At 46.6% G+C, this 25,248-nt stretch overlaps 1 protein-coding gene across 1 annotated transcript in view; it reads right to left on the reverse strand.

The window, feature by feature from the left end:
• Nucleotides 1–16,349: 16,349 nt before the first annotated feature.
• EHD3 (EH domain containing 3) overlaps nt 16,350–25,248 on the reverse strand; it is a 34,557-nt gene continuing 25,658 nt past the window's right edge. Inside the window, exons 4-6 of the mRNA XM_515386.7 lie at nt 23,824–24,236; nt 23,033–23,197; nt 16,350–18,555 (exon numbers count right to left, since the gene is read on the reverse strand). Of these exons, the coding sequence (XP_515386.2) occupies nt 18,028–18,555; nt 23,033–23,197; nt 23,824–24,236 (1,106 nt within the window). The 3' untranslated portion in view covers nt 16,350–18,027. The remainder of the gene's footprint in view (nt 18,556–23,032; nt 23,198–23,823; nt 24,237–25,248) is intronic.

The following is a 25,248-nucleotide window of genomic DNA, read 5'->3' on the forward strand; positions in this document are numbered from 1 at the left end:
GCTGAGTTACAAGCCCCGTATTTAAAGGTGGGTGCAGTCACCTTCCCCAGCTAGGCTTAGGAATTCTTAGTCGGCCTAGGAAATCCAGCTAGTCCTGTCTCTCAATAGTCCATTTGGGTTGCTATAACAAAATACCATCGACTGGATGGCTTATAAATAACATAAATTTATTTCTCACATTTCTGGAGACTGGGTAGTCCAAGAAGAAGGCACTGGCATATTCAGTGCCTGGTGAAGGCCCATTTCCTGGTTGATAGTCCTCACATGGTGGAAGGGGCCAGGCAGCTCTCTGGGCCTCTGTTATAAGAACACTAATCCCATTAGTGAGGGCTCCACCCTCATGGCCTAATCACCTCCCAAAGGCCCCACCTCCTAATACCATCACTTTGGTGATTAGGTTTCAACATATGAATTCTGGGGGGACACAAACATTCAGATCACAGCAATGCCTGTTTTACAGATGAGGGGATGGAGACTCAGAGTTCTCAAGTTACCTACTCCGAGTCACAGGGCTAATAGCAGCAGCGCCAGGAGCCATCCACTGGTCCTCTGATTTTATCTTTTCAAGATGCCTTTTCGTTTCTAACTCCTGACTGAAAGGGGAGAGGCATTTCCAGGTTTGGAGAATTTCCTAAACTCAGAAAAGATGTTCTAAAAAGAAATTGTGTGCCTCAGCACTTCTCCTGAGAAATCACTGTTACAAAAAGTGGGTCCAGGATGGGGGGAGGCTGGGTAGGATGAGGCATCAAAGGGATTTGAGAATGTGAGCTCTACTGGGAAGTGGCTGGGTGGGAGGGGATGTTATAAATAAAGTTTTGATGCCACAAAAGAAATTGTACTTGAATACAAAATTCTCTTTTTAATTCTCAGCAAGGCAAGTTACTTCTATAGAAGGATGCACCCTTACAGATGGAGCAATGGTGAGTGCACACTTGGACAAGGGAGGGGAAGGGGTTCTTATCCCTGACACACGTGGCCCCTGCTGCTGTGTTGTTCCCCTATTGGTTAGGGTTAGACTGCACAGGCTAAACTAATTCTGATTGGCTAATTTAAAGAGAGTGACAGGGTGAGTGGTTTGGCAGGAAAAATGGTTATGACAGAGCAGGTAATCGGAATGAGTCAGGTGGAGCAGGTAATCAGAATGAGTCAGGTGGAGCAGGTAATCAGAATGAATCAGGGTGGAGCAGGTAATCGGAATGATTCAGGTGGAGCAGGTAATCAAAAAAGGTTGCTTTATGAGGAAGTTAAGTTTAAAAGTAGAAGGCAAAGAATTGAACATACTGACATATTGATTCTTTGAAAAGAAACTTAGAACTCATATCTAACAGGGAGAAAGATGGGGCACACAATGGCACATACTGCAGACCGGGGTGCTTCCTCCCAAGGCCCTGGGGAACCCTCTTGAGGACTTGAGGTTTTAGAAAAGGGCATTGTCAGGAGCTGGCAGCCACCTGTGAATTGGTGGTAATGAATGTACTAACACTGTTACCTGTTAGGAGGAGTAAGAAACACAGTCAGAAGATGCTTGGGAGGACCTTGGAGGAGAGGCAAGTTCTGGGAATTTCTGTGGGTAGGCTTTAGGGGATTTTGTAGCATTTGGGAAAGTGTTTTGAGCCAAAGCAGAAGACCAGCCTGCGGCCTCGGCTTTACAAACTATTTGTCAGGGCTGAGGTCTAACAGAGTGATGGCCTGACCTAAGCTGGAGGACAGAGAGCTGAAGGTCAGTGATCAGAAGGCTCTACACAGCAGAGAGAGACCAAGAATTGAATCTTGCACCAAGCTAACTGAGCTACTAAGAGTGTGTTTCTGTGATTTATAAACCTATCTGTCCTTTGTGTGCCAAGATATTACTTCTCAGTGTCATAAAAATTGGCGTATAAAAATATCTGTCTTCCTTTCCCAGGTTAACCTTCTCCAGGATCCTGTAGTTATCTCACTCTATCCTCTCCCTGTCCCCTTTGTGTTTTGTAGGGATGACTCACTCATTGCAGTTTGCCTGGGACTTTACTGGTCTAAGTGTTACAGGAAAGGGTTTCCGATCCAGAACCCAAGAGAGGGTTCTTGGATCTCATGCAAGAAAGAACTCAGGGCAAGTCCTCAGTGCAAAGTGAAAGCGAGTTTATTAAGAAAGTAAAGGAATAAAAGAATGGCTACTCCATAGACAGAGCAGGCCCTAGGGCTGCTGGTTGCTCATTTTTACAGTTATTTTTTGATAATATGCTAAACAACGGGTGAATTATTCATGCTTCCCATTTTTAGACCATATAGGGCAACTTACTGATGTTGCCATGGCATTTGTAAACTGTCATGATACTGGTGGGAGTGTAGCAGTGAGGACAACCAGAGGTCACTCTTGTCGCCATCTTGGTTTTGGTGGGTTTTGACTGGCTCCTTTATTGCAAGCTGTTTTATCAGCAAGGTCTTTATGACCTGTATTTTGTGCTGACCTCCTATCTCATCCTGTGACTTAGAAGGCCTTAACTGCCTGGGAATGTAGCCCAGTAGGTTTCAGCCTGATTTTACCCAGCTCCTATTTAACATGGAGTTGCTCTGGTTCACACGCCTCTGACATAAGCACTGAAAGTCCCATGACCCAGGAAACCCCCAATATGGGCAAACTAGGACAGTTGGTCACCTTAATGGTCTTTTCCTCCACCGACTCCTTCTTAACCTGTGAACATTCCCATGTCACCTCTTTGTTAACCAATTCTGCTTCCCTTGAGCTCCTATTAATTCTTTTTCATCTATGGACTCCTAAACTTCTTCCAAGTGTAGTCCATGCTCTCACTATGTCCCTCACCTTCTAGAGGACTCCTAAACTTTCTCCTACCAAACTTCACTTGCCCTCCCTCTTGATAATGTTTCCATTGCATTTAGCACTACTGGGTTCTGGGACCATATTTTCTCCTTCCATCTCTAAAGCTGCTATTTCTCTGTCTCAGATCTAGGAAGTAAACCCTGCCTCTGCTATCTCTGTCCATTTGGGACACCCCTCAGGGCCCAGGTCTTAGGTCTGTGCTTTCACTGATTTTTCCTGTAGGAAAAGCCTACAAGAGTCAGGTGGGCAATGCAACCTCTTAGGAAGCTAGAATGGAGATGGAGTGAACCAGACAGTATGTGCTCCATCTAAAGAGGTTTTACTTTAACAGGTTTTTAGAAGAGTGGGCCACCCTTGGTTTGAGTGCACAACTTTTGAGGTATAGCTGCAATCAGAAGTAAATTTTCAGGAGGATACGTGATCTAACCTGGGAAAGGAGTATTTCCACTGAAGGGCACAGTGGTAAATCTGGCTATACCTTATGCAAGAATTCATTACTCAGCTTTTGGAAATATCCCATTTTTGACTTGGGAGAAGTGTTCTTGGCCTTACATTGGGTTGAGAAGGCTCTTATCCTCACCTGACTTTGTGCCACCTTTATCCCCCAGTAGGTGATCAACAAGTTCCTAATCACACAGGTCATCACAGAGCAGTTATGACCTTGATGGGAACAGATAAGAACCAACTAGTGAAGTCCTGGGAACATCGTTAATGTGGGGAAAAAAATCTTCTAGCTGATAAAAATCTTTTCACTCATCACAGATTCATTCATCTTTCCATTGCAATTAAGGGGCAGCGTGTGGCATGATAGTGAGCCCGTGATGATAAGCAACTAATGAACAGATAGATCACATGAATTTCAGACACGAACAAGGTCAACAGCTTGAATATTTAAGCTGTTTTTAGTATTCAGTGTCACATGTCTAGAAAGGACTGTGAAGAATAATTTGTTTATTCTTCTGGTCTCTAGTGGAGCTGCATGTAAATAATCTCGTATTTTACATATTCCAAATTTTTATTATTTCCTTAAAGATTTTGTGCCCTTGGCTCCTTTATTAAAACAAATTTCTTGGGTGGATCACCTGAGGTCGGGAGTTCGAGACCAGCCTGACTAACATGGAGAAACCCTGTCTCTACTAAAAATACAAAAATAGCTGGGCGTGGTGGCGCATGCCTGTAATCCCAGCTACTTGGGAGGCCGAGGCAGGAGAATCACTTGAACCCGGGAGGCAGAGGTTGTGGTGAGCCAAGATCACGCCATTGCACTCCAGCCTGGGCAACAAGAGTGAGACTCTGTCTCAAAAATCAAAAACAAAAACAAAAAAAATTTCTTCCTTCCCTTTTTTAGCATTTTTTTGATGAATGTTTTATAGGCTTTAGAGTTGAATATAAAGTCAGTAAAACATACGTCTCTATCCTTAAAAAGTCTTCATTAGAGATGAAAGAACAAGATATACACAAGAGCAATGACTCTTGCAAAGACTTCTTATTGCTAATCCTAGATCTGCCATTTATTGGATGGCAACCTTGGGCAAGTAACTTCATCTCTTGCACCTCATCTCAGCTTTACCCTTTAAGTTTCTTTTCTGTAAAATGGGAGTTATGATAATCGTGCTGACTTTAGAGGGTTGTTCTGGTGTCCAGATGAAATGCATGTGAAGGACTTCACCTGGTATATATTAAGTACTTAACACATGTTAGCAATCATTAGTAACTTTAATACTCACACAAGTTCTGGTAATATTACCTTTATTTTATAGGTTAAAAAAATACCTGATATTTAATCAACCAAGGCTACTACATGGTTTATTTGGGCTTCCAAATTAGGCCTACTGACTTTATAAAATAAGCATTTTCTTCTGGATGATTCTACCTCCCCGACACAAGAGGTTTCTCACTGGTGATGGTGTTTTCTCCATTGTCAAGCCCCCTCTATGGCTGGTGCTTCATACCTGGTGCCCCAACACTTTGCCTCTCTTCATGTCCACTGACTGGGTCACTTCAAATTTCCACTACCCTGGGCTCTTGAACTTGAGACTGCTTGGCCTGGTTTTTATACCCACATTGTTAGCACTGACTGATGTTAAGGTTCTCCACAGGTCTGACTGATCTAAGCAATCCCATATTCATTCATTCATTCATCCATCCAATAAATATTTATGTTAACTCATTGTTAACTTGCAGGGCCTCACACTGTTGCCCAGGCTGGAGTGCAATGGCATGACCACAGTACACTGTAACCTCAGACTTCTGGGCTCAAAAAATCTCTCATCTCACCCTCCCGTGTAGCTGGAACTGGCCTCAAACAATCCTCTCACCTCACTCTCCCGTATAGCTGGAACATGTTGCAAGAAACCTCTCGAATTGATGGTGTAATGTTGTCCCAGTAATACCAAGAGTTCAGGAAAGCAAAATAGAAGGCTTCAGTATTCAAGGAGGTACATTTCACCATGCTCTGGAGTAAGTGATGGTAACAGAAGTTGAGGTTTTGTGAGGTCTCTGGGTGTCCGTTAAGCATAGGGGAGTTCCAAATGAACTGTTGACATCAGGCACACTTTTGCCTTTCAAGGGTTGTCCTTGTCGCCATTTGCATGACTCAACTTCAGCAGGAAGAGAGGGCAGAAGTTTGGCGTGTTGGGAAGGTTTGAGGACTCTCCTGTGGCTGCAAGGCCAAATCTCAGACTCACCAGCTCTGGTGTGTGACCGGCACAGCCGGGCAAGGCTGGAGGCTTCGTAGGTTGCTGCCCTTAGGACCCCACTTGCTGGGCCTGTGCTGACACGTCCAGCGCCAAACACCAGCAGATCGCCTATGATTAGCCTAGGCAGTTGGGAAGAAATGACAGGAATAGGAAACATAAGGCTGCCCTCTGTTAGCTTACAGCCTTGTTGGCAGACAAAAGAAAGACACTTGAACCCTTAATAAGTGCTCAGTTGCATGTTATTTGGTGTTGCATTTGTGGGTACCATCAAGTTCAGGAAAGGGAGAGGTCACTGTGGACTTGTGACAGAGCTGAAAAGAGGGGAATGTGCTACCAATCAGAGTGGGCTTGTGTCCTACCTGCCTTCTGCTGGAGGTTTTTGGCAGGCAACATCAGGAGGAAAGGGGATAGTGCCATGCCTTTGCCCAAGTGCTGCAAAGCGGTGAAAGGGAGGAAGGCAATTGTAATGTATTGAGCACCTTGTCTGTGCTAGGTCCATTACAGACATTGTTTCACTTTATTCTCATGAGAACCCTGTGACAGTGGGTTCAATTGCCTGTATTTTACAGATGTGGTTCAAAGAAGGGTTCAATAACCTGTCCAGGTGATAAGCTGCAGAGGCACTGGTAATGGGCTTGGTGGCCTTGAGAGAGGACTGTTTAATAATATGCAAACGTTGTCCAGAATCTTTGAATTGCTCAAGCAGAGGCACTTTTCAGTGTCTTCTTTCCAAAACTGGAATTGCTTAATAGAAACAGGATAGGAAGGTTGTGGTAAGGTATGGTTTGCAAAGTCATTCTCAGGTGCTCTTTAAAACTGTTGCACTGCTAAAGAAATGGAACAAAAAACAGTTAACACATAAGCAAGCACACACACAAATGCACAGAGTTTCTCTATCTCTCTCTTTCACACACACACACACACACACACACATACACACTTGTGGATGCTGAAGCCCTGTAGACACTGCAGTGTTCCCAATACTTTGGCCAAAAAAAAGCTGGATTAGGGCCAGAAACTACAATATCTGAAATAACTTCGTATGAAACCGTTGCAGGCAGCGGGAAGAGTCAGAGGAAGGGCACTGGAGAGATTATTTTGCTTTTTATCCTTGCTTAATTAATGCTCACAGTGATGGGAGGGTGGACTGAAATTGATCATCTTTCCCCCATCACAAATATGCCCTTTTTATCTAAAAAAAAAATGACTGTGGTTTGGGCCACATGAATGATACATTTGGCTTTCAAAGGATATTTCATTTTTGCATTGGAAGAAAATTAAGGTGTTCATTAAAAAAACAAAAACAACAACAAAAAACTTATCTAAAGAGTTGCATTTCCTGAGCTTCGAAGAAAAAAATATCTTTCCCTTCTCGTGACTTATCTCCCTTTCTTTCCACAATAAGTCATCCTGGGTTATTTCTTTCCATACGTGGATTGAATGAGACCAAGAACAAAAGGAAATGATAGGACATGATGATCTCAAAGCTTAGCCATGATGGAAGGTAGTTCTCAACAAGAGAACTGATGTGGGTTGCAGAGAAGGGGCTCACAGGAAAGGAAACCAAGGGCTCCCCAGATAAGCAGATAATTAATAACATAATCAGGCCCCAAACCCCAGCTCAAAACATGAAACTCTCACCATGATATCCAGCAGTCACTGATTTTATTATTTTTTAATTTTATTTTGATGGGAAAGAAGGAGCCAGAGTACCCAACTCCAGTGACCCAGAGCTCATGCCAGACAGTATTTCCTTTACTGCTACATATAGATATTGAAGTCCACCTGTACAGACAGAAAGGATCATGATTTCTTTCTTTTTTTAATTAATAAACATAATTAAAAAAATTTTTTTTGTTTTTTTGAGACTGAGTCTTGCTGTTGTCGGCCCAGGCTGGAGTGCAATGGTACGATTTCAGCTCACTGCAACCTCTGCCTCCTAGGTTCCAGCAATTCTCCTGCCCCAGCCTCCCAAGTAGCTGAGATTACAGGCACCTGCCACCATGCCCTGCTGATTTTTGTATTTTTAGTAGTGGCGGGGTTTCACCATGTTGGCCAGGCTGGTCTGGAACTCTTGACCTCAGGTGATCCCCCTGCCTCAGGCTCCCAAAGTGCTGGGATTACAGGCATGAGCCACTGCGCCTGGCCAACAAACATTACTTTTTAAAGCAATTTTAGGTCCACAGCAAAGTTGAACAGAAAGTACAGGGAGTTCCCGTATATCCCTTGTACCCCACCCCACACAACTTTCCTCATTATCAACATCCTGCTCCAGAAAGCACATTTGTTGCAATAGAATCTACACTAACACATCACTGTCACCCGAAGCCACAGTTTACCCTAGGGTTCACTCTTAGTGTTGTACATTCTGTGGGTTTCCACAAATATATAATGACTAACTGCTTTTCAGATGCAATTCTTTGTGCATGTTTCAAAGGCATAATATTATAATGACTAGACAGTCATTGCTGGAAGATACTGCATCCAGAAGTAATTGGTCTGGACATATGAGTGGCCAAGGACCGTCACAAGGAGACAGAACTTCATCAGTGACTATCTGAGATTTGGGGGGACATGATGATTTCCTGGGTCGTGTTCGGCCCCCAGATCCTGAGGTCTTGTAGCCTAGGCCATACACAATCAGCAACAGATTTCCAAAGGCATATTCTATGAGGGGTGTTGCTTACAAACTCCAACCACTAGGATCCTCACCACGAAGACCAGTTGGAATTCACTATGGCCAGGTTGTTATTCATTTAAAAGTATCTGCAGAGAATTCTTTTTCTCAAGACCTTTCAAAGATGGTAAAGTGATTGAGGATATGGAATAAGATCTTTGTGGTTTACTAAACTGTTAACTATTTATAGCATGTATTTATGTATATAATAAACTATATATAAGATACAATATGGGTTGGATATTAAGTTTGACTCCTCTTCACTGAGGAACTGGTGAAACCTTAGTCTTGAGGTGAATGCGCCACAGTTCCCCGGGTATGTGCCAGGAAAGACACTGACAACTGGTCATGGAAACCGCACTGCTCTCCGACTCCTATCACCAGCAGTGTTCCAGGCCTGCTGCCAATCCATAGTCACTTTGATTTTGAAACCAGCTGTGGGTATCCTGACCCCCCTCAGGTCTTTTGTTGTCATCGTTCTTTGTCATCCACTGATCTTTTGTATCCTATAAGTCTGCAATTGAAACTGTCTCATCCTTGTCATTAGGGCTTTTAGATTGAATGTTAGAAAGTCTCAGTTTTTATATGCAGTTGTTCTAGGCTGCTGCTTAAGGGCAGTATCTTCATCAATTTCATTTCTAAGGAAGTGTCCCTCCCTTGAATGCTTGCTTTATGTAAAGCTGGGGCTGGAGCTGCACCTCAGGAAAGGATGCCTTCTCTCTCATCTGCCAACTTGTCTCTCTGAGCTGTGGCAGGTCCTATAACAGGAGAGATTTGCCTTTTCTAAGAAAATAAGAAACTACAGGTGGAACAATCTGAGCAATGGTCTCACTCTGCACAGAATGAGCCCTGTGGTCCTTCTCATCATTCTGTAAGAATGACCCTCTGGCTGGAGCTGCCCAAGGGGTAACTTTGGGGCCACTTTCACAGGAGAAGTCCTGCACATTCCATGGCTCCATCTTCTCCCAGTGATTCAAAGTGGCCTGCCAAGGATCTGGTGCCATGTGGTACATATTTTCTGGCAAGACCACTGCACCTATTCACATGGTCAGCTAAGTAATCCCCAGCAAGCCATCCTCTGATTGGATTTGTCATCGAGCAATTGATTGTTCATTAATGCCAACAAGTATTTATTGAGCATAGACAGTGTTGCAGGTCATGTTCCCTGGGAAGCAGACTCTGAGATGGAGTTCATCATGCAAAACGTTTATTAGAGAGTGGCTTTGGCTTTACACTTGGAAAGGGGAAGGAAGAGAAGCAAGATTGGGCAGAGGGAGCAGTTGGGCTCTAATGCAATCACAAAGGCTCAGCTGACCCTATAAGGAGTTCTGAAGCTGGGATGTCCCTTCAGAACTGTTCCAGGTTGGGGCAAGGGGCCAGAACTTCATATGCCCTCATTGACCAGTCATTGGGTACAGCTGCCCCTGGGAATGGGGTGTGACATAAGCAGTGAGGAGGCAGAACTCTGCAGGTGAGGGAAATTTCTGGAGACAGCTTGAAGTGGAGCAGCTGGATGAATAAGTCCTTTACCGCTCATAGGGGAGCTAGGGAAGTAGCAAGGTATGTATTGCTCTGTGCAAAGCATATTCTGTGCTCCTAAGAAGCTTATTATCTAGATAGGTGGAATTAAACAAGTGTGCAAGTGACAGTGTTATAAGGTGGCATCAGGCAGGTGGCACTTCCAAAGCTGTAGGGGTTTGCAGATGGCAGGGATGGTGGGAGTGGGGTGTCACATTTGCTTGGAGGAGATATTTGCACTGGGTCTTGGAGAATCCTAGCTTGAGGATTTTTGTCATTTTCTAGTCATTAGCCTGATTGAAATCCTTGGTGCATGAAGAGGACTTCTTTCACACAGACCACTAAACCAGGATTACAGACTAGACATTAAGTAAATCCCCAGGGCTGATAAATAACATCTGGCCAAGTGCTATAGCTCAGAGTTAGTTTTCTTGTTTTCTCTTCATCTCAGGAAGTTCCAGGAAATGTCGCTGAAGAGTTCAATGCTATCGTTATCTCAGGCCTCAATTCCTGTGGCTCTTGGATGCACCAGGGTATCAAGAGGATAAGCTGCAGCTGCTTCAGGCTGAAACGGTTACTCTGCGCAGGGCAAGAAGCACCAGCTGAGTTCTTTGCAGTGAGTTATATCTTTTCATTCCATTGCATATTCCTGAAGACTAGGCTTTTCTGGAATGAGGGGAATTGCCTTGTATGGCCAAGAAAGCTGTGGAGACATTTAGGAAGCAGAGATGATCTGGAGGGGAATTCCACATATAAGCAGGTGCCCACGTGGTGTCAGGTCCAGACACCTGCCTGACACTCCTCTCTTGCTGCTTTCCTTGCCAGACTAACAGGAACCCCTCTCACTGGGCTTAGGAGGCTCCTGTTAGACTCATATCCATGACCAGAGTCAGGGCTGCAGCATCTGACCCCATGGTCACACATACAGCCTCTTAGTTCCTCAGATCAGCCAGCTGTTCCATAGCAAAACTCAGCCCTGTAGGATGGAGCAGACATGGATGATGGGAATGGAGAGTGTGTGTGTGAGAGAGGGAGAGACAGAGACAGAGAGAGAGAGACTGTGTGTGTGTGTGTGTGTGTGTGTGTGTGTATGCATGCATGCACATGCACGTATGCATGTATTAGTGGCCTAGAGAGGACAGAATGCCCAGTCGGGAGAGGGGTGGTCCTCTGGCATCCTGAGCTGGGCCTGGATGGGCAGGAGAACAGGAGGGGGTGGCCTGTGAGAAAGGAAACCTGGACTGAAGTCAGATTTCACCAATGTTATGATGCCACTAAGCTTGAGATTCTTTCAAAGGTGAACCAAATCCTAGTTCTGCCCTGTGATGGGACTGAGATGCAGTAATGGGTCCCCTCCTTTCCATAGTGATCTGGCATTTGCCACTGCCTTAGCTCCTTGTCTTCAAGGAGGTTTAAGAAATGCTATAAAAAAGCACTGGCTGTCAGAAAAGGAAACTTTACAACATAGTGTGATCCTGACACTTTGCAAATGAAGAGAAACATTTGCCATTAGAGTCATGCGTTCAACACACTGGAGGATCTGCTGTCAGCCTTGGAGTTCTCAGGTGGTCTGCATCGTAACCAGACTGTCATGCCACGATATACCCAAACCCACCCCAGTGAGTGCCCCTTGAGTGTCCATAGCCCCTTGTCAGCACCAATCATGATGGCTGGGAAGCCAGGCAGGGACTTTGGGATATGCATTTACCTAGGAGGCAGTGGCCACAGTAGGCTAGGGCTGCAGGTTCCCCACAGGTCATCTCCAGGCCCCTGGGCACCTTTCAACACTGTAAACATTGCTGCACTCAGATCCTTGGCAGGATCCCCCAACTCCACATCTCTTCTAGTCTCTTTTTCCTTTGTACTTTTACAGGGCTTGATTCTTTCCTTCCTTCCCATGTATAGGATTCTCACCTCTTCCCTGAAGCATGCCTCTTCTAGCACATTGGCAACAAAACTCTCTCATGTAGAGTGTTTACATTGTTGGTGAACTTTCCCATCTCCTTGTTGCCTCATATCTCCAAATGTCTGAAGTGACCCCACTTGGGGAAAGAATAAACAGAGGCACAAAGAGGCCCCATGGCTTGTTCTGTTGGAGGAACTCAGGTCACCAGATGCCCATGCACCTGCTCCCGCCGGACTCTCTCTGTGGAGTTGGTGTTTTTCTGTGCTGACCTGCCCTCAGGCCATGGCTGCCACCACTACACTTCAGTGATGCACCCTGGGGTGGGGAAGGGTACCCTACACTTCATGAAATTCTAAGGGAAGGACATAGAGCTGCTACTTCTGACATGTCCTTATTTTATAGCCTCAACTGTCTAACATGCAAATATTCATCCCAATTAATTCTTAGGAAGGGATTCTTGCTTTGAAAATTCCCCCGCAGCATTCTTTCTGAGAAACGCTGTCATGTCCTCTCCTATCTTCAATTATCTTGCAAAAAACCACCTCTGTGTAGTGTCCCAACCTGACCCAAACACACATAGAGATGCACAAACACACACACACACACCCTCCATGAAGCCTCTCCTGCTGCAGCCTAGGTCCCCTCTGTGCAATCTGTACATGGCAGCAGTGCTCAGGCACCATAGGTAGGTGGGCAAACACAAAGTGGCGGATGGCTGCTTACGGTGCTACCAGTGTTGCCATTGTTTTTCCAACCTCACAAACAAGACTTCCAGCTTCTTGAGCAAGTATAGGAAGCTGCGAAGCCAGAGAGCTGCTGTTACAGCTGTATAGCTGCTGGGTCCACCTCTGGCATGATCTACTACAGCACAGTCTCCCACAAGTATATCTAGTTGGCGGGACCTAAAATCACATCCTGAACCTGGCTGCAAGGGAGTCTGGGAACTGTAGTTTTACTCTTTCCAACCTGGATACCTCCCTGTGTAACCCTAGGCAGACAAATACCCAGTCAATCCCCAGTACCTACATTCCTGAAGAAAGAAGGCAAATCCTGTTCTCATTTGACACTGTAAGTGGGAAGTTCTCTAACTTAAAAAGTCACATTGAAGGGTGGAGCTAGGATATGGCAGAATACAACTCAGACACTGAAGGGCTTTATGTGAATCACCCATCCCTTCAGCTTCCAGTGACCTCCGTTCTTTTTTTCTTTTTTTTCTTTGAGACGGAGTTTCACTCTATCGCCCAGGCTGGAGTGCAATGGTGTAATCTCGCCTCACTGCAGCCTCCGCCTCCCAGGTTCAAGCGATTATTCTGCCTCAGCCTCATGAGGAGCTGGGACTACAGGCACGCACCACCATGCCCGGCTAATTTTTGTATTTTTAGTAGAGATGGGGTTTCACCATATTGGCCAGGCTGGTCTTGAACTCCTGACCTCGTGATCCACCCACCTCAGCCTCCCAAAGTGCTGGGATTACAGGCATGAGCCACTGCACCTGGCCAACCTCAGTTCTTAGGAAGGCAGGAACTTGGTTTCCAAGAAACTTTCTTTGCTTTTCACTTGCTCCATGGGCTAAACTATTGACAGACTTACCAGGTCTGCTGGTCATGATGGTATAGGCTATGTCAGGTAACAGCCCCATGACTATCCATGGTTTAACAGTAAAATGATGGAGTTTATGTCTTATTCATGGCATCTGTCCAGTGTAGGTGGGGAAGGGGTTTTAGCATGACCCAGGACTTAGGCTCCATTTTCACACTCACTCCCACACACATTCCTGGAGAGGCAGGAAAAGTAGAATGTGGCAAATTGTACATTTGTCTCTGCGAGGAAGAGACATGTTGCTTACACACCTACTTCATGAGCCAAAGCAAGTCACACAGCTCGCTTACTTCAAAGGGAGAAAACCAAAGTCCTCCCATGAGCCGGGGACAGGAGAACTGACCTGTGGTAAACAGCACTAATGAGGAGTCTGTGCCCGTGACGTGCCCCTAGTGTACTCATCACTCGGCCGGGATAACTGACATTCTTCCATCACCATTTTTCTTTCCCTCCAGGCACTTAACATTTCAACTTTAAAGATACTGATACAATTTTCACTTGAAAATGGCCTATGAAAAAACAGCACAGTCCCCAGAGGCAAAATTCTAATCATGCTTTTCCACAAATACTTCAGTGGTTCTCAGTCTGTCATGATTTAGTGGGCTGAGAATGCTCTGTGTTGTGTTTTATGTAAAAATTCTGCCTGTCTTCCTTAGATTAGGAAGGAAGAAAACAGGCCCAAGAGGTTGGCCCCAGACGGTTTCTCAGTTCCAGTGCCCATCCTGCTACAGGCTTTCTCTGACCACCTTCTCCCCAGTTTGAAGCCAGTTCTGACTTTCTTGAGCACCCCCCTTTCATGTTCCCTCACCGTATTATCAGTGTTTGCATAAGTGCCTCATCCCCTCTACTAGGCTGTGAGCTCTTTGATCCATATAGAATTGTCTCTACACTCAGGTAGACTTTATTGAGTGTTTTTGAATGACTCAAGGAATGAATCTCTATATTCTCCCTCAGGATGTTTTCTGTAAGAGGTGCTCAGCATCTTTTGAATATAAAAAAGATTGATGGATGAATGGATGGAGAAATTAAATAAAGGATTGAGGATGTATAGACTCCAGACAGCATCACATAGGAAGAATAAACAAGCCTATTCTCTTCAGGTCATTCAGCAGATTCTGATGAGTTAACTCATAAATACAGGTTTTGGAACCAAATGGAAGTGGGGATGACTCAGGGCAACCACTCATCACTCTGCAAACCAAGGCCCATGCCCTGCTATGGTTCAGTGGTGTCATCTGGAAATATTCATGTAAATGAGCACCCCAGTTTTCTAAGAGCTGTTTTTTTCTTCCTCTCTTCTTTTTTCCATTTCCTGGATTCCCAACTTCCTAGGTAGCCCTTTAGAAATGCAAATATAGGCCTGGCGCAGTGGCTCTCGCCTATGCCTGTAATCCCAGCACTTTGGGAGGCTGAGGTGGACAGATCACTTGAGGTCAGAAATTCAAGACCAGCCTGACCAACATGGTGAAACCCTGTTTTCACTAAAAGTAAAAAAAAAAAAAAAAAAAAATTAGCCAGGCGTGGTGGTGGAGTACCTGTAGTCCCAGCTACTTGGGAGGCTGAGGCACAAGAATGGCTTGAACCTGGGAGGCAGAGGTGGCAGTGAGCCGGGATCATGCCACTGCACTCCAGCCTGTGCGACAGAGTGAGACTGTCTCAAAAAAAGGGAAATGCAAATATAAGCTTTCATCTCCCCTTCACTAGACATTCCCTACAGGGCAAGTTCATCTCTCTGCTCCAAAATAGTCCTCCAGAATTGACTGCCAATTTGCAGACCAAAACATGCCCTCCTTGAGCTTTCACCTCCAGGGGTTGCCTTGGAACTCCCACCCTCCAGGGGCTGCCTCAGGACTTTCATTCACTAGGAGGGTATATCTCAAGTATGCCTACTTGGCCACTTTTAAAATTTATTTTTGCCCAGGAAGGCCCGACTCAACTGTCCAGTAGATAAGGCACCATGCTATCAGGCGGACCCTTGCTCACTTGCTCCCTTACCTTATAAAAGTGCCTGCTTTCTGCTCCAAAGGGGAAGCGGCACATTGAAAGGCAGGACGTTGTGTGCCCCTCCTCCAAGCTAGCTTTGGAATACATTCACTTTATTGGTATCAGACTTTACTCTTGTCCGTGGGACTTTGCATACATTGAGCAACTAACCCGCATTTCGGTTACATTCATGTCACACTTTGGTCATGATTTAGCTCTTTGGTACCAGGGGCAAGCTTTGCTTGGTCAGTAGCATAGGGTGTTGCTGTGTTTATTGGATGGATTCCACGGCCCAGACTGAGTAATGTCGGGGCATGGAACAACAGGACAAGTGCTCTAGAAATTCTTGTCTGTGGGGCTGACATGACATGTCTCTGCTTTCCCTATTAAATGTTTCCTGGGCTTAGGCATGAGATCTCCCAGGCCCCTGAAGCCTGGAAGGGGTCAGAAAGCCAAGGCAGCAAGGCTAGAGGGCAGTGCCAGGGAAAGTGACCCACATCTGTCCCCTGAAACATCAGTTCCTCTTTCCAGGGAGATGGGAGCTGTGCAAACATGGAATTCCCACACCTCACAGGTCTCTCCTGGGTGGAGACTTCAAGAAGAAGAGAGGGAAGAGAGGCAGCATATGTAGAAGGGCAGGAAAGTGGCATGTGTGTCCAGTGGCAGTGAAGAAAGGGGATAACAGACATCTCCCTTTCCTATAAAATAAAAAGACAGGAACTTCACCTACCTCTGCTATTTCCTTCCCATTTCTCCTTCAGCTCGAAGAAAGGTGTGGAGCTGAGAAGTGGTCCCTAACCTGCACTCGGCACTCAAGGGTTTTCTCCAGAGCAGGCGAGACCTCTTTGCCTGGCCTTTGTCTGCCCTTCATTTCATGTGAAAGAGAAATGTGTATTTGCAGAAGGAAGCCCAGGGGCTTAGGGAACATCTTCACTCCAGAGGAGCAGGGAGCGGTGGCTCCACCAGCTGTGCCTGGGTTGGTCACTGAGCCTAGACAAACTCCAGCCCACTGGGAAGCTGGTTGTGGATGCTGGCCATTGGGTGGCCCCAGTGAGCCCTTTCCAGCCAAAGATTTCACCAGGAACCCCAAGTAAGAACCCAGCCCTTCTCCCTCAGCCTCCATTGAATGATGCTCTGTGGCCAGGCAGGTACCAAAGAATAAATGTACTGTATTAACATGAAGACTAATGACAAATGCACTGCAGTAGTAAGCACGTCATAGATACATAGAATATTCTCTATATAGTCTGAATATGGATATAAAATAAGTTATACTCATTTTGTTTTCCATCACAGTAGGAGCATAGCATACAAAGTGATTGGTTCAGTGGCCATGAAGCAAGCCAGGGGAGAGACCATAGAAGAGAATGTAGGGCATTGAGTACAGTGGGGATTTGCCAAGGACACTGCAGAGTCCCTGGGGACCCTCTGGGGAACAAGGCCCCAAACCTCTCAAGTTAGCCTTCTGAGAATAGTAGGAGGTCCCACTTGACAAGAGACAGTGGCTGCATCTGAGCTGGGATGATTCAGGCAACTGGGTGGGAGGCAGAGCAGGGACAGGCACGAACAGCATCCAGCAGGCTAGCCCACTCTCCTGCTGGTGCTGTTGGATGTCTATGATGCTGGGAATATGGGGCGCAGAGCCAGAAGGCACGGTTTGCTTCTGTGACGTGACAGATGGCCAGACTGATGGCCCACCAAATGCTGGCCGGCCCTCCTCCCTTGCCAGCCTGTCCTGGGAGGCTGCAGGGGGCCTGCATACTTTGCTTGTTCTCCATAGTTTGTCATTAGGTATCAATGCTGGGATCCTGCATACATCATAGCACAGACAAGTGTGTGAGGGTCTGAGGCCCTGGCTTTGAATCCTCTCTCCATCACGTGACTTCTGTGAGTTTCAGAAGGTCGCCTAAACCCTTCTGAGGCTACTCAGCCTCCTCATCTGCAAAATGGGAAGGCTAATGCATACTTCCCTGGGGCATCAGTGAGGGCCACATAGAATAATGTATATAAAGTGCCTAACACAGCTCCTGGTACGCAGGAGGGGCTGGGTAAATGTGAGTCAAGTATGAACATCTAAACATCATAGGCCAGGTGGAAAGAACATCTAACAAAATCTATGAACTAAAACCACCTTGACTGGTTTTCAATAGACTACAGGACAATTTCCTCACTCTTATCAATTTTTTTCTCTTCTCTCTCCCGCTCTGGGATTCTTTAAAATGAAATACTGGCAGAGTTCAAAGCAAGGTTTGCCGAAGAAGAGGCTTAGATTAGGAAAGAACAGAGCTCCTGGGCCAATGTCTCTAGAAGACGCTTCTTTTCTCACCTCTCCTCCCTGCAGCTGCCCGCCTGCCCTCAGATCTCCTAGCTCTTGAATGGATTTCTTATTAGGAAGCCAAAGCAGATAGGGGAAGCACAGAAAAAGAAGTGAATTGTCTACTAAATGAAAAGTCTTTTCCATTTGCTCAGAGCCCGGGTGTGGAGGCACTGGGGAATCTGGAGGTGGGTTGGCCATCTGTGCTGGCAAGTGAATTGCCTCAGGTCTCGTATCTGGGGAGTGGCCGAGGAGAGGGGAAGAGGGATGGAGACTTAGGCTTAGACTCTGGGGCCTGGGAGTGCTCTTGTCCTTCTAATCCCGAGAACTTGGAGGTGTGCCCAAACAAGTATCAGCTGCAAACGTGGGCGTCATGGTCCTCTCTCACCTGCAGAGCAATGTCAAGATATGCATATGTGTGTGTGCATGTTTGTGTGTGTGTGTGTGTGTGTGTGTAGTCACCGCTCCCATCTCCTCCTCTAACACTGCCCGTCTGAATGTCCCCCCACCCCATCACTCGGCAACTTTCCTCTTGGACGGGGGCAGGAGGTGGGCAGGCAGCTCGTTGGGCAGCTCGTGCCCCTCCAGCTTGACTTTGATGAGGTGGTTGGCCAGTGCAAACTCCTCGTCGTCCAGCATGCCATCCTTGTCAATGTCGGCCAGCTTCCAGATCTTGCCCAGCACACTGTTGGGCAGCTTGGAGCGCACCATCTCCTTCTTGGCATTAGCGCCTGTGATCTTGCCATCCACCGGTGACAGGGTGTAGAAGATCTCGTCGTACATGGGCTTGTCCCTGGCCACCACCCACTCAGCATCATCGATACCTTCTCCAGCCCCCTCCCCATAGCCATGCCCAAAGGGGCCGTGCAGGGTGCCCTCGAACGCTCCACCCTTCACCATCTGGATGGGCCGCTGTGACTCCTCCTGGCGCACTAGCACCATGAGCTGGGCAATGTCATGGGCCAGCATGTCGTCCACTACCTCCAGCAGCTTGCTCTTCAGCGGCTGGAACTTGCTAAAGTCCTGGGCCTGCAGCTGGTCCTGGGAAGAGGAGGAGAGAGGATGAAGATAGGATACAATGAAAGGAGAGCCCTCCATTTATCACGTGCCTCCTATGAACACCAGAATGTTCACAGCTGATCCCTTTCTACAATGAAAGACGTGTGACCTAGAGGCTCAGCTGATGGACATCACGTGGTAATCGAAGGTATGAGAGAGGAGGGGAATAAAGGCCCACTGGGCTGATGATGGGATTTTTCGGGAGGGAGTAGAAGGGTTGTAGGGGCTGGGCAAGAAAGGGAAATTTAACAAGTATTGGCATGATCTATTTATTTCAATCCCCTTTAATGTCATTCCAGAGAGGAAATCATTACATTTCTCTTTAAGTCAGTTTTGGCTATTGAATCATGTCTCTTGAATGCTGTACCTCTGAGACTGGGTCATGCGGGCCTCTACTTTAATAAGGGTTATACTGTACTTGAAAATCACCGCAAGTGCCTTCACTACATTACCTCGTTCACTCCCCCAGCGCCCTTCTGAGGTAGGAAAATCACATTCTATCCCCACTTAGTGAAAACAAAAACAAAAACAAAACAGGGCACAGGGTACTAAAACCAAATCATAACAGAAGCCAAAGGTCATCCCCAAATTATGGTTCTTTATCAGGATGCTCATCGGAGTCACCTGAAGAGAGTTTTCAAAATACAGTCATGTGCTGCATTACAATCTTTCAGTCAATGAGGGACCACACGTATGACGAGGGTCCCAGAAGACAATAAGGGAGCTGGGAAATTCCTGTTGCCTAGTGACATTGTAGCTACTGTACATAACACAACGCATTATGTGTTTGTGGTGATGCTGGTGTAAACAAACCTACTGTGCTGCCAGTGGTATAAAAATCTAGCACACACATTTCCATAGAGTACATAATACCGGATAATGATAACGGCTATGTTACTGGTTTATGTAAATATTTACTATACTGTACTTTTTATTGTTATTTTAGAGTGTAGTCTTTCTACTTATTTAAAAAAAATGTTAACAGTAAAACAACCTCAGGCAGGCCCTTCAGGAGGAATTCCAGAAGAAGGCATTGTTATTACAGGAGATGACACCTCCATGTGTGTTAGTGTCTCTGAAGACCTTCCAGTGGGACAAGATGTGGAGGTGAAGACAGCGAAACTGATGATGCTGACCCTGTGTGGGCCTAGACTAGCATGGGTGTTTGCATCTTAGTTTTTAGCACACACAAAAATAAAAAAGTAAAAAATAAATTTTTTTAAATAGAAAAAACTTATAGAATAAGGATATAAAGAAAATATTTGTGTATAGATATACAATGTACATTTTAAGCTAATTTTTACTACAAGAGTCAAAAAGTTTGTAGGCTGGGCGCAGTGGCTCATGCCTGTAATCCCAGCACTTTGGGAGGCTGAGGCAGGCGGATCACGAGGTCAAGAGATCGAGACCATCCTGGCCAACAAGGTGAAAACCCCGTCTCTACTAAAATTACAAAAAAAATTTAGCTGGGCGTGGTGGCACATGCCTGTGGTCCCAGCTACTCGGGAGGCTGAGGAGAATCGCTTGAACCCAGAGGTGGAGGTTGCAGTGAGCCGAGATCGCGCCACTGCACTCTAGCCTAGCAACAGAGTGAGACTCTGTATCAAAAAAAAAAAAAAAAAAAGTCTGTAAAGTAGAAATGTTAATTTATTATTGAAGAAAGAAAATGTTTCTAAAAATTAATGTAGTGTAGCCTAAGTGTACAGTGTTTCTAAAGAAGTCTACAGCAGTGTACAGTGATGTCCTAGGCCTTCACACTCACTCACCACTCACTCACTGGCCCACCCAAAGCAACTTCCAGTTCTGCAAGCTCCATTCATGGTAAGTGCCCTGTACAAGTATACCACTGTTTATCTTTCATATTGTATTTTTACTGTACCATTTCTATGTTTAGATACACAAATACATTGTGTTACAATTGCCTACAGCCTTCAGTATAGTCACATGCTAGGTCTGTGGCCTAGAAGCAATAGGTCATCATACCATATAGTCCAGGTGTGTGGTAGGCCCTACCATGCAGGTTTGTGTATATACATTCTATGGTGTTCACACACAATGACAAAATCACCTAACAATGCATTACTGAGGATGTGTCCCTGTCATTAGCAAGGCATGACTGTCCCCGAGGGTTTGACACAGCAGGCACAGGCAGGCAGGTGGGCATGCCGATTTTGAAAGAGCTCCTCTTGCCTTCACATGACAACCCACACCACACCATAAAAGAAATATCTTCCACTTTGCAGGTCTCTGCAATTTTGAAAGTTTTCGAGTCTAGAACACCAACTTCTCCATGGCCTCTAGAGGGTGATAAGGTGACAGCTTTCTGCTCCTACCCTGGCTCTGGCCACCTAACTCTCCAGAAGCTGGGAAGAGGCCAGTACACAGGGTGAAGCACAGCTAGTCTGCTGCAGAAAAATGCAAAAAACACCCACAGCTTTCTAGGGCAAGTGCTAGCCTGGGTACTTCTCACCTCCTTCCTAGGGTGAGGCTGAGCCAGGAAGGCCTTAGGGCTGAAGGACTCCTGGAGGAGGAGCAGACAGGGCCCTATCTCCCACCCCTCAGAGCATCATGTCCCAAGGTCCTCCCACCTCTCATTCCTCCTGTCCTTCCCAGCCTGCTCACATCTAGGTATGTTTGGTGGGCTCCCATGCAGGGGTCCCAGTATCAACTAGGGGGCATGGTGGGTGCTCCCATTACCCTACATGGACACCCACACAGGACAGCTGTTTACATTGTGGATTCAGCATATTGAACTGCAGAACAGAATATTGAACTGGCAAACAAATGAGGTGAGAATCTTTGTTTTGAAAGAATTCCTCACATTAAAACTGGGGTCTTAGGGTCCCTTTCAAATGTTATCTTCCCAAATGTTTGCTTACAAATCATTAAATTCTTAACAAAAGCAGAAACGAAGAGCTGAAGTGCTCCAAGTCAAGGACCGGGAAACCCGCAAAACAAAAGCAATGCTGGTTAGTGAATGGCTCGTGGTAGGTGGTTATGTGAGTGAATGGACACATGAACAAATGGACACATGCACAAATTCCAAATACTTGGAATGTGTATTTTTTTCTTTTTCTTCTGCCAGATAGGAAACTAAAAATGCCTATTGAGGACTATAGTGATGTTATGAAAAACCTAGATTTAAACTGAGAAACTGATTCCCAAGCTAAAGATCAAAACAAGAGCAACAGCATCTATTAAGTGCTTCCGTGGCTGCTATTTTTTGATTTTTCTAATTCCCTAATTTTTTTATTTTTTGAGATGGAGTCTTTCTCTGTTGCCCAGGCTAAAGTGCAGTGGCACAATCTTGGCTCACTGCAACCTCTGACTCCTGGGTTCAAGTGATTCTCATGCCTCAGCCTCCCGAGTAGCTGGGATTACAGGTGCTTGCCACCGTGCCCAGTTAATTTTTTTGTATTTTTAGTACAAGTTTTGCCATGTTGGCCAGGCTGGTCTCGAACTCCTGGCCTCAGGTGATATGCCCGCCTCGGCTTCCCAAACTGCTGGGATTACAGGCGTGAGCCACTGTGCCTGGCCTCTAATTTCCTAATTCTAGAATCATAAGAAGTTGCAAACATTGTACAGTGGGTGGGTGCTTTGTGCTCAGCACCCACCTCCCTCTGCCCACCTAATGATTTGCTACTGTGTACTAAGGGCATAGTCTGTCTGGCTTTGTGCTAAGGGCTTTGCAAAGATTATCTCACTGATGCTCACAACACCTGTATAAGGCGTGATTTTGTAGCTTCAGTTTACAGATGAGGAAATGGAGGCTCAGAGGATCCAGTCAATGTTGTGGTTTCCTGCTTGGACCTTTGGGCCCAGCTCCTGGCTTTTCTTCTGTGGCCTATGTGAATGCTACACTCAGAAAATGCTGAGACCTCTGTTTCTTCTGTAAAAAGGCAGATGAAAAATGCCTCCCTCTGATGAGTGCTTTGGGGAAAACCGTAAGAAACCATGTGTGATGGCCACTGGCCCAAGATAGGCACCTGCAATATGACCCAAAGATGACGCGTTCCCGTGTGCACTTCTGCCTCCCCAAAGCTCGTGTCCCAGATTGCTCACAAGGGGGACCTCAGATGTAAACTCGAGCACTTTTAAGAGCCTGGAGAACCTTGGTCAGGTGACCCATCCCACTGCACCAGAGATGGTGGGGACGTCAAGCCTGTGGTGGCTGTGACTAGAGAAGGTCATTAACTGGAGGTGTCAGCCCCCCAGCATCATCTAACACACCTGCACCACTGGGGCGGTGGGCTCTGTGTTTCTCCCCAGGCCCAGACATGGCCCCTGTTGGGCCAGTGATGGCCCAGCTAGGAGTGTAGATCCAGGGCCACCTCCTTGCCTGCAGATTCTGGGCTGGGTTCTCCCTGGGGGGCTCCAAGAGTGGCCTCCTCCATACTCAGGCTGCTCAGCCAGCTCTCGGGACACTGTCCCTTGTCTTAGAGACCCCAGCCCTCGCTACCTGCATCCTCTTCAGATTGGGGAAGTCCCCAGGTGAGATCTGGTGCTCCCGCTCGATCCGGCCATAGATCTCGGCCAGGTTGTTGACCAGCTCCTTCTTCTTGTTGTCCTTCCCGAACACCGAGGGCATCTCCTTCTTCAGAGAGCTGATGATGTAGGCGTGGACCTGACAAACAGGGCCAGAGAGAAGCCTTCACATCAAGACCCTGGACGGTCCCTTCCTTCTAGGATGGCTCTTGCATCATTTCTTCCCCTACATCCCTCCCGCCTCCTCCTGCTCCTACTTTTGAAATAATTTCTACCTCTACCCTCATGCCTCCATGTTGCTTGCAGGGCTGGGCTGTTTTTCTATGTTATGCGGGCAAGGTGAGGTTGTGGGGAGCTATGGTCAAGGCAGGGTGAGGTGGTCATGTTGCTGCTGCTGAAGGCAATACCAGCAGCTGACAGTTGCTGAGCATCTCTGAAGGTGCCAGACACTGTGATGAGGGCTTTGAGACTCTTTATTTCACTTTATCCTCCAACAACCCCTTCATTTTACAGATGCAGACAGAGGCACAGAGAGACTAAAGGCCTTGCCAAGGCTGGGAATCCCACAGACAGTAAACAATGGAGTCAGTTCCAATCTGGCCATCTGACCTGAGAGCTTGTAACCATGGCTCCCGCACTGTCCTGCCCCTTGGTGTCACACACATGATGCACTGGCTGTTGGAGGCAGCAACCCTCAGCTCCTGCACCTGACCCCAAAATCTGGGCCCCTGCCCAAGCTGCCCACCTCCCAGGGGGCTGCCTTACCTTGGCCAGCCTGGCCCTTTTGATGAGGTCGTTGAGCTTGCGCAGGGCAGCATTTCGGGGCAGACTCTGGATGTCCCTGAATAGGTCCTGTTCCTCAGCCTCAAAGAGCTTCCGGTTGTCAGGGATGAGGAGGGGGTGGGACCAGAAGGAGCCGATGTAGACCCGGATCACCTCTGGGGTGTTCACGATCTTCCCCAAGGACCACATGAGGGCCCCGTACACCCGCATCAGCTGCTGCGTCTCGATCTGGTCAGCTTTGTTCAGCACCACCCGCATCTTGTCCTCGTGGTTCTTGAGGGCTTTGATGACTTCTGAGAACTCATCAGAGATGTCCAGTTTGTGGGCATCGAAGAGCAGAATGATGCGGTCAACCCGCTCGGCAAACCACTCAAGGACAGCTGCAAAGTCATACCCTGCCGGCAGAGGGACAATCAGGGGCTGGGGCCTTTGGGGTATAGGGTAGGGGTTTTGAGAAGCAGTTGGGTGTGGTAGAAATAACACAGTCTTGGGAGTCAGATCTAAGTTTAAATCCTGGCTCCTCCACATTTTAACTCTTTGGACTCCAGCAAATTACTCAATGTCTCATAGAATTTTTTTCGTCTAAAAATACTGTTAAATGCTAAAATAATATGAATACCTAATTAATAGAACTATGAAGATTAAATACTCTTAGAATCCAGCACTTAGTAGGTGCTCAGTAAATGCTAGTTACTTTTTTTTTTGAGACGGAGTCTTGCTCTGTCACCCAGGCTGGAGTGTAGTGGCGCTGCCTCTGCTCACTGCAACCTCTGCCTCCTGGGGTCAAGTGATTTTCCTGCCTCAGCCTCCCGAGTAGCTGGGATTACAGGCATGCGCCACCATGCCCGTCTAAGTTTTGTGTTTTTAGTAGAGACAGGTTTAACCATGTTAGCCAGGCTGAGTCTTGAACTCCTGACCTCAGGTGATCCGCCTGCCTTGGCCTCCCAAAGTGCTGGGATTATAGGTGTGAGCCACCGCCCCCAGCCAGCCACTGCGCCTGGCCTAGTAACTCTTATTAACGTCATTATTTCCATACCAGCTCCCCTATCCGTGCTTACTGTATTTAGCAGCCTGCTGGAAAAGAAAGTCTGGACACCTAATCTGACACAAAGACTCAGAAATTCTTTCTAAGGTCTGAAAACAATGAAACACTAAAAAGTAGATACTGATGATGTGGTTCAGACCATGCCTGTCACTGGTCTGGAAGAAATCTGCAATTCTTGTTATAAAAACATCTTGTTCTCACTCAGGCTCTTTCCTTTGTAATCAGCTGTAGCACAAAATTCCCAACTCTTGAAACCACAAGGGGTTTCTTCCTTAGGATGTGACTGGAACTCTGGCCACCCGCATCTTGGTTATCTAGCACTAAGCTGCTTTAGGTCAGACTGGTTACAGGAGCCCCAGAGA

The sequence above is a fragment of the Pan troglodytes genome, chromosome 12 (assembly GCF_028858775.2).
Source record: "Pan troglodytes isolate AG18354 chromosome 12, NHGRI_mPanTro3-v2.0_pri, whole genome shotgun sequence".
Classification (NCBI taxonomy): domain Eukaryota; kingdom Metazoa; phylum Chordata; class Mammalia; order Primates; family Hominidae; genus Pan; species Pan troglodytes.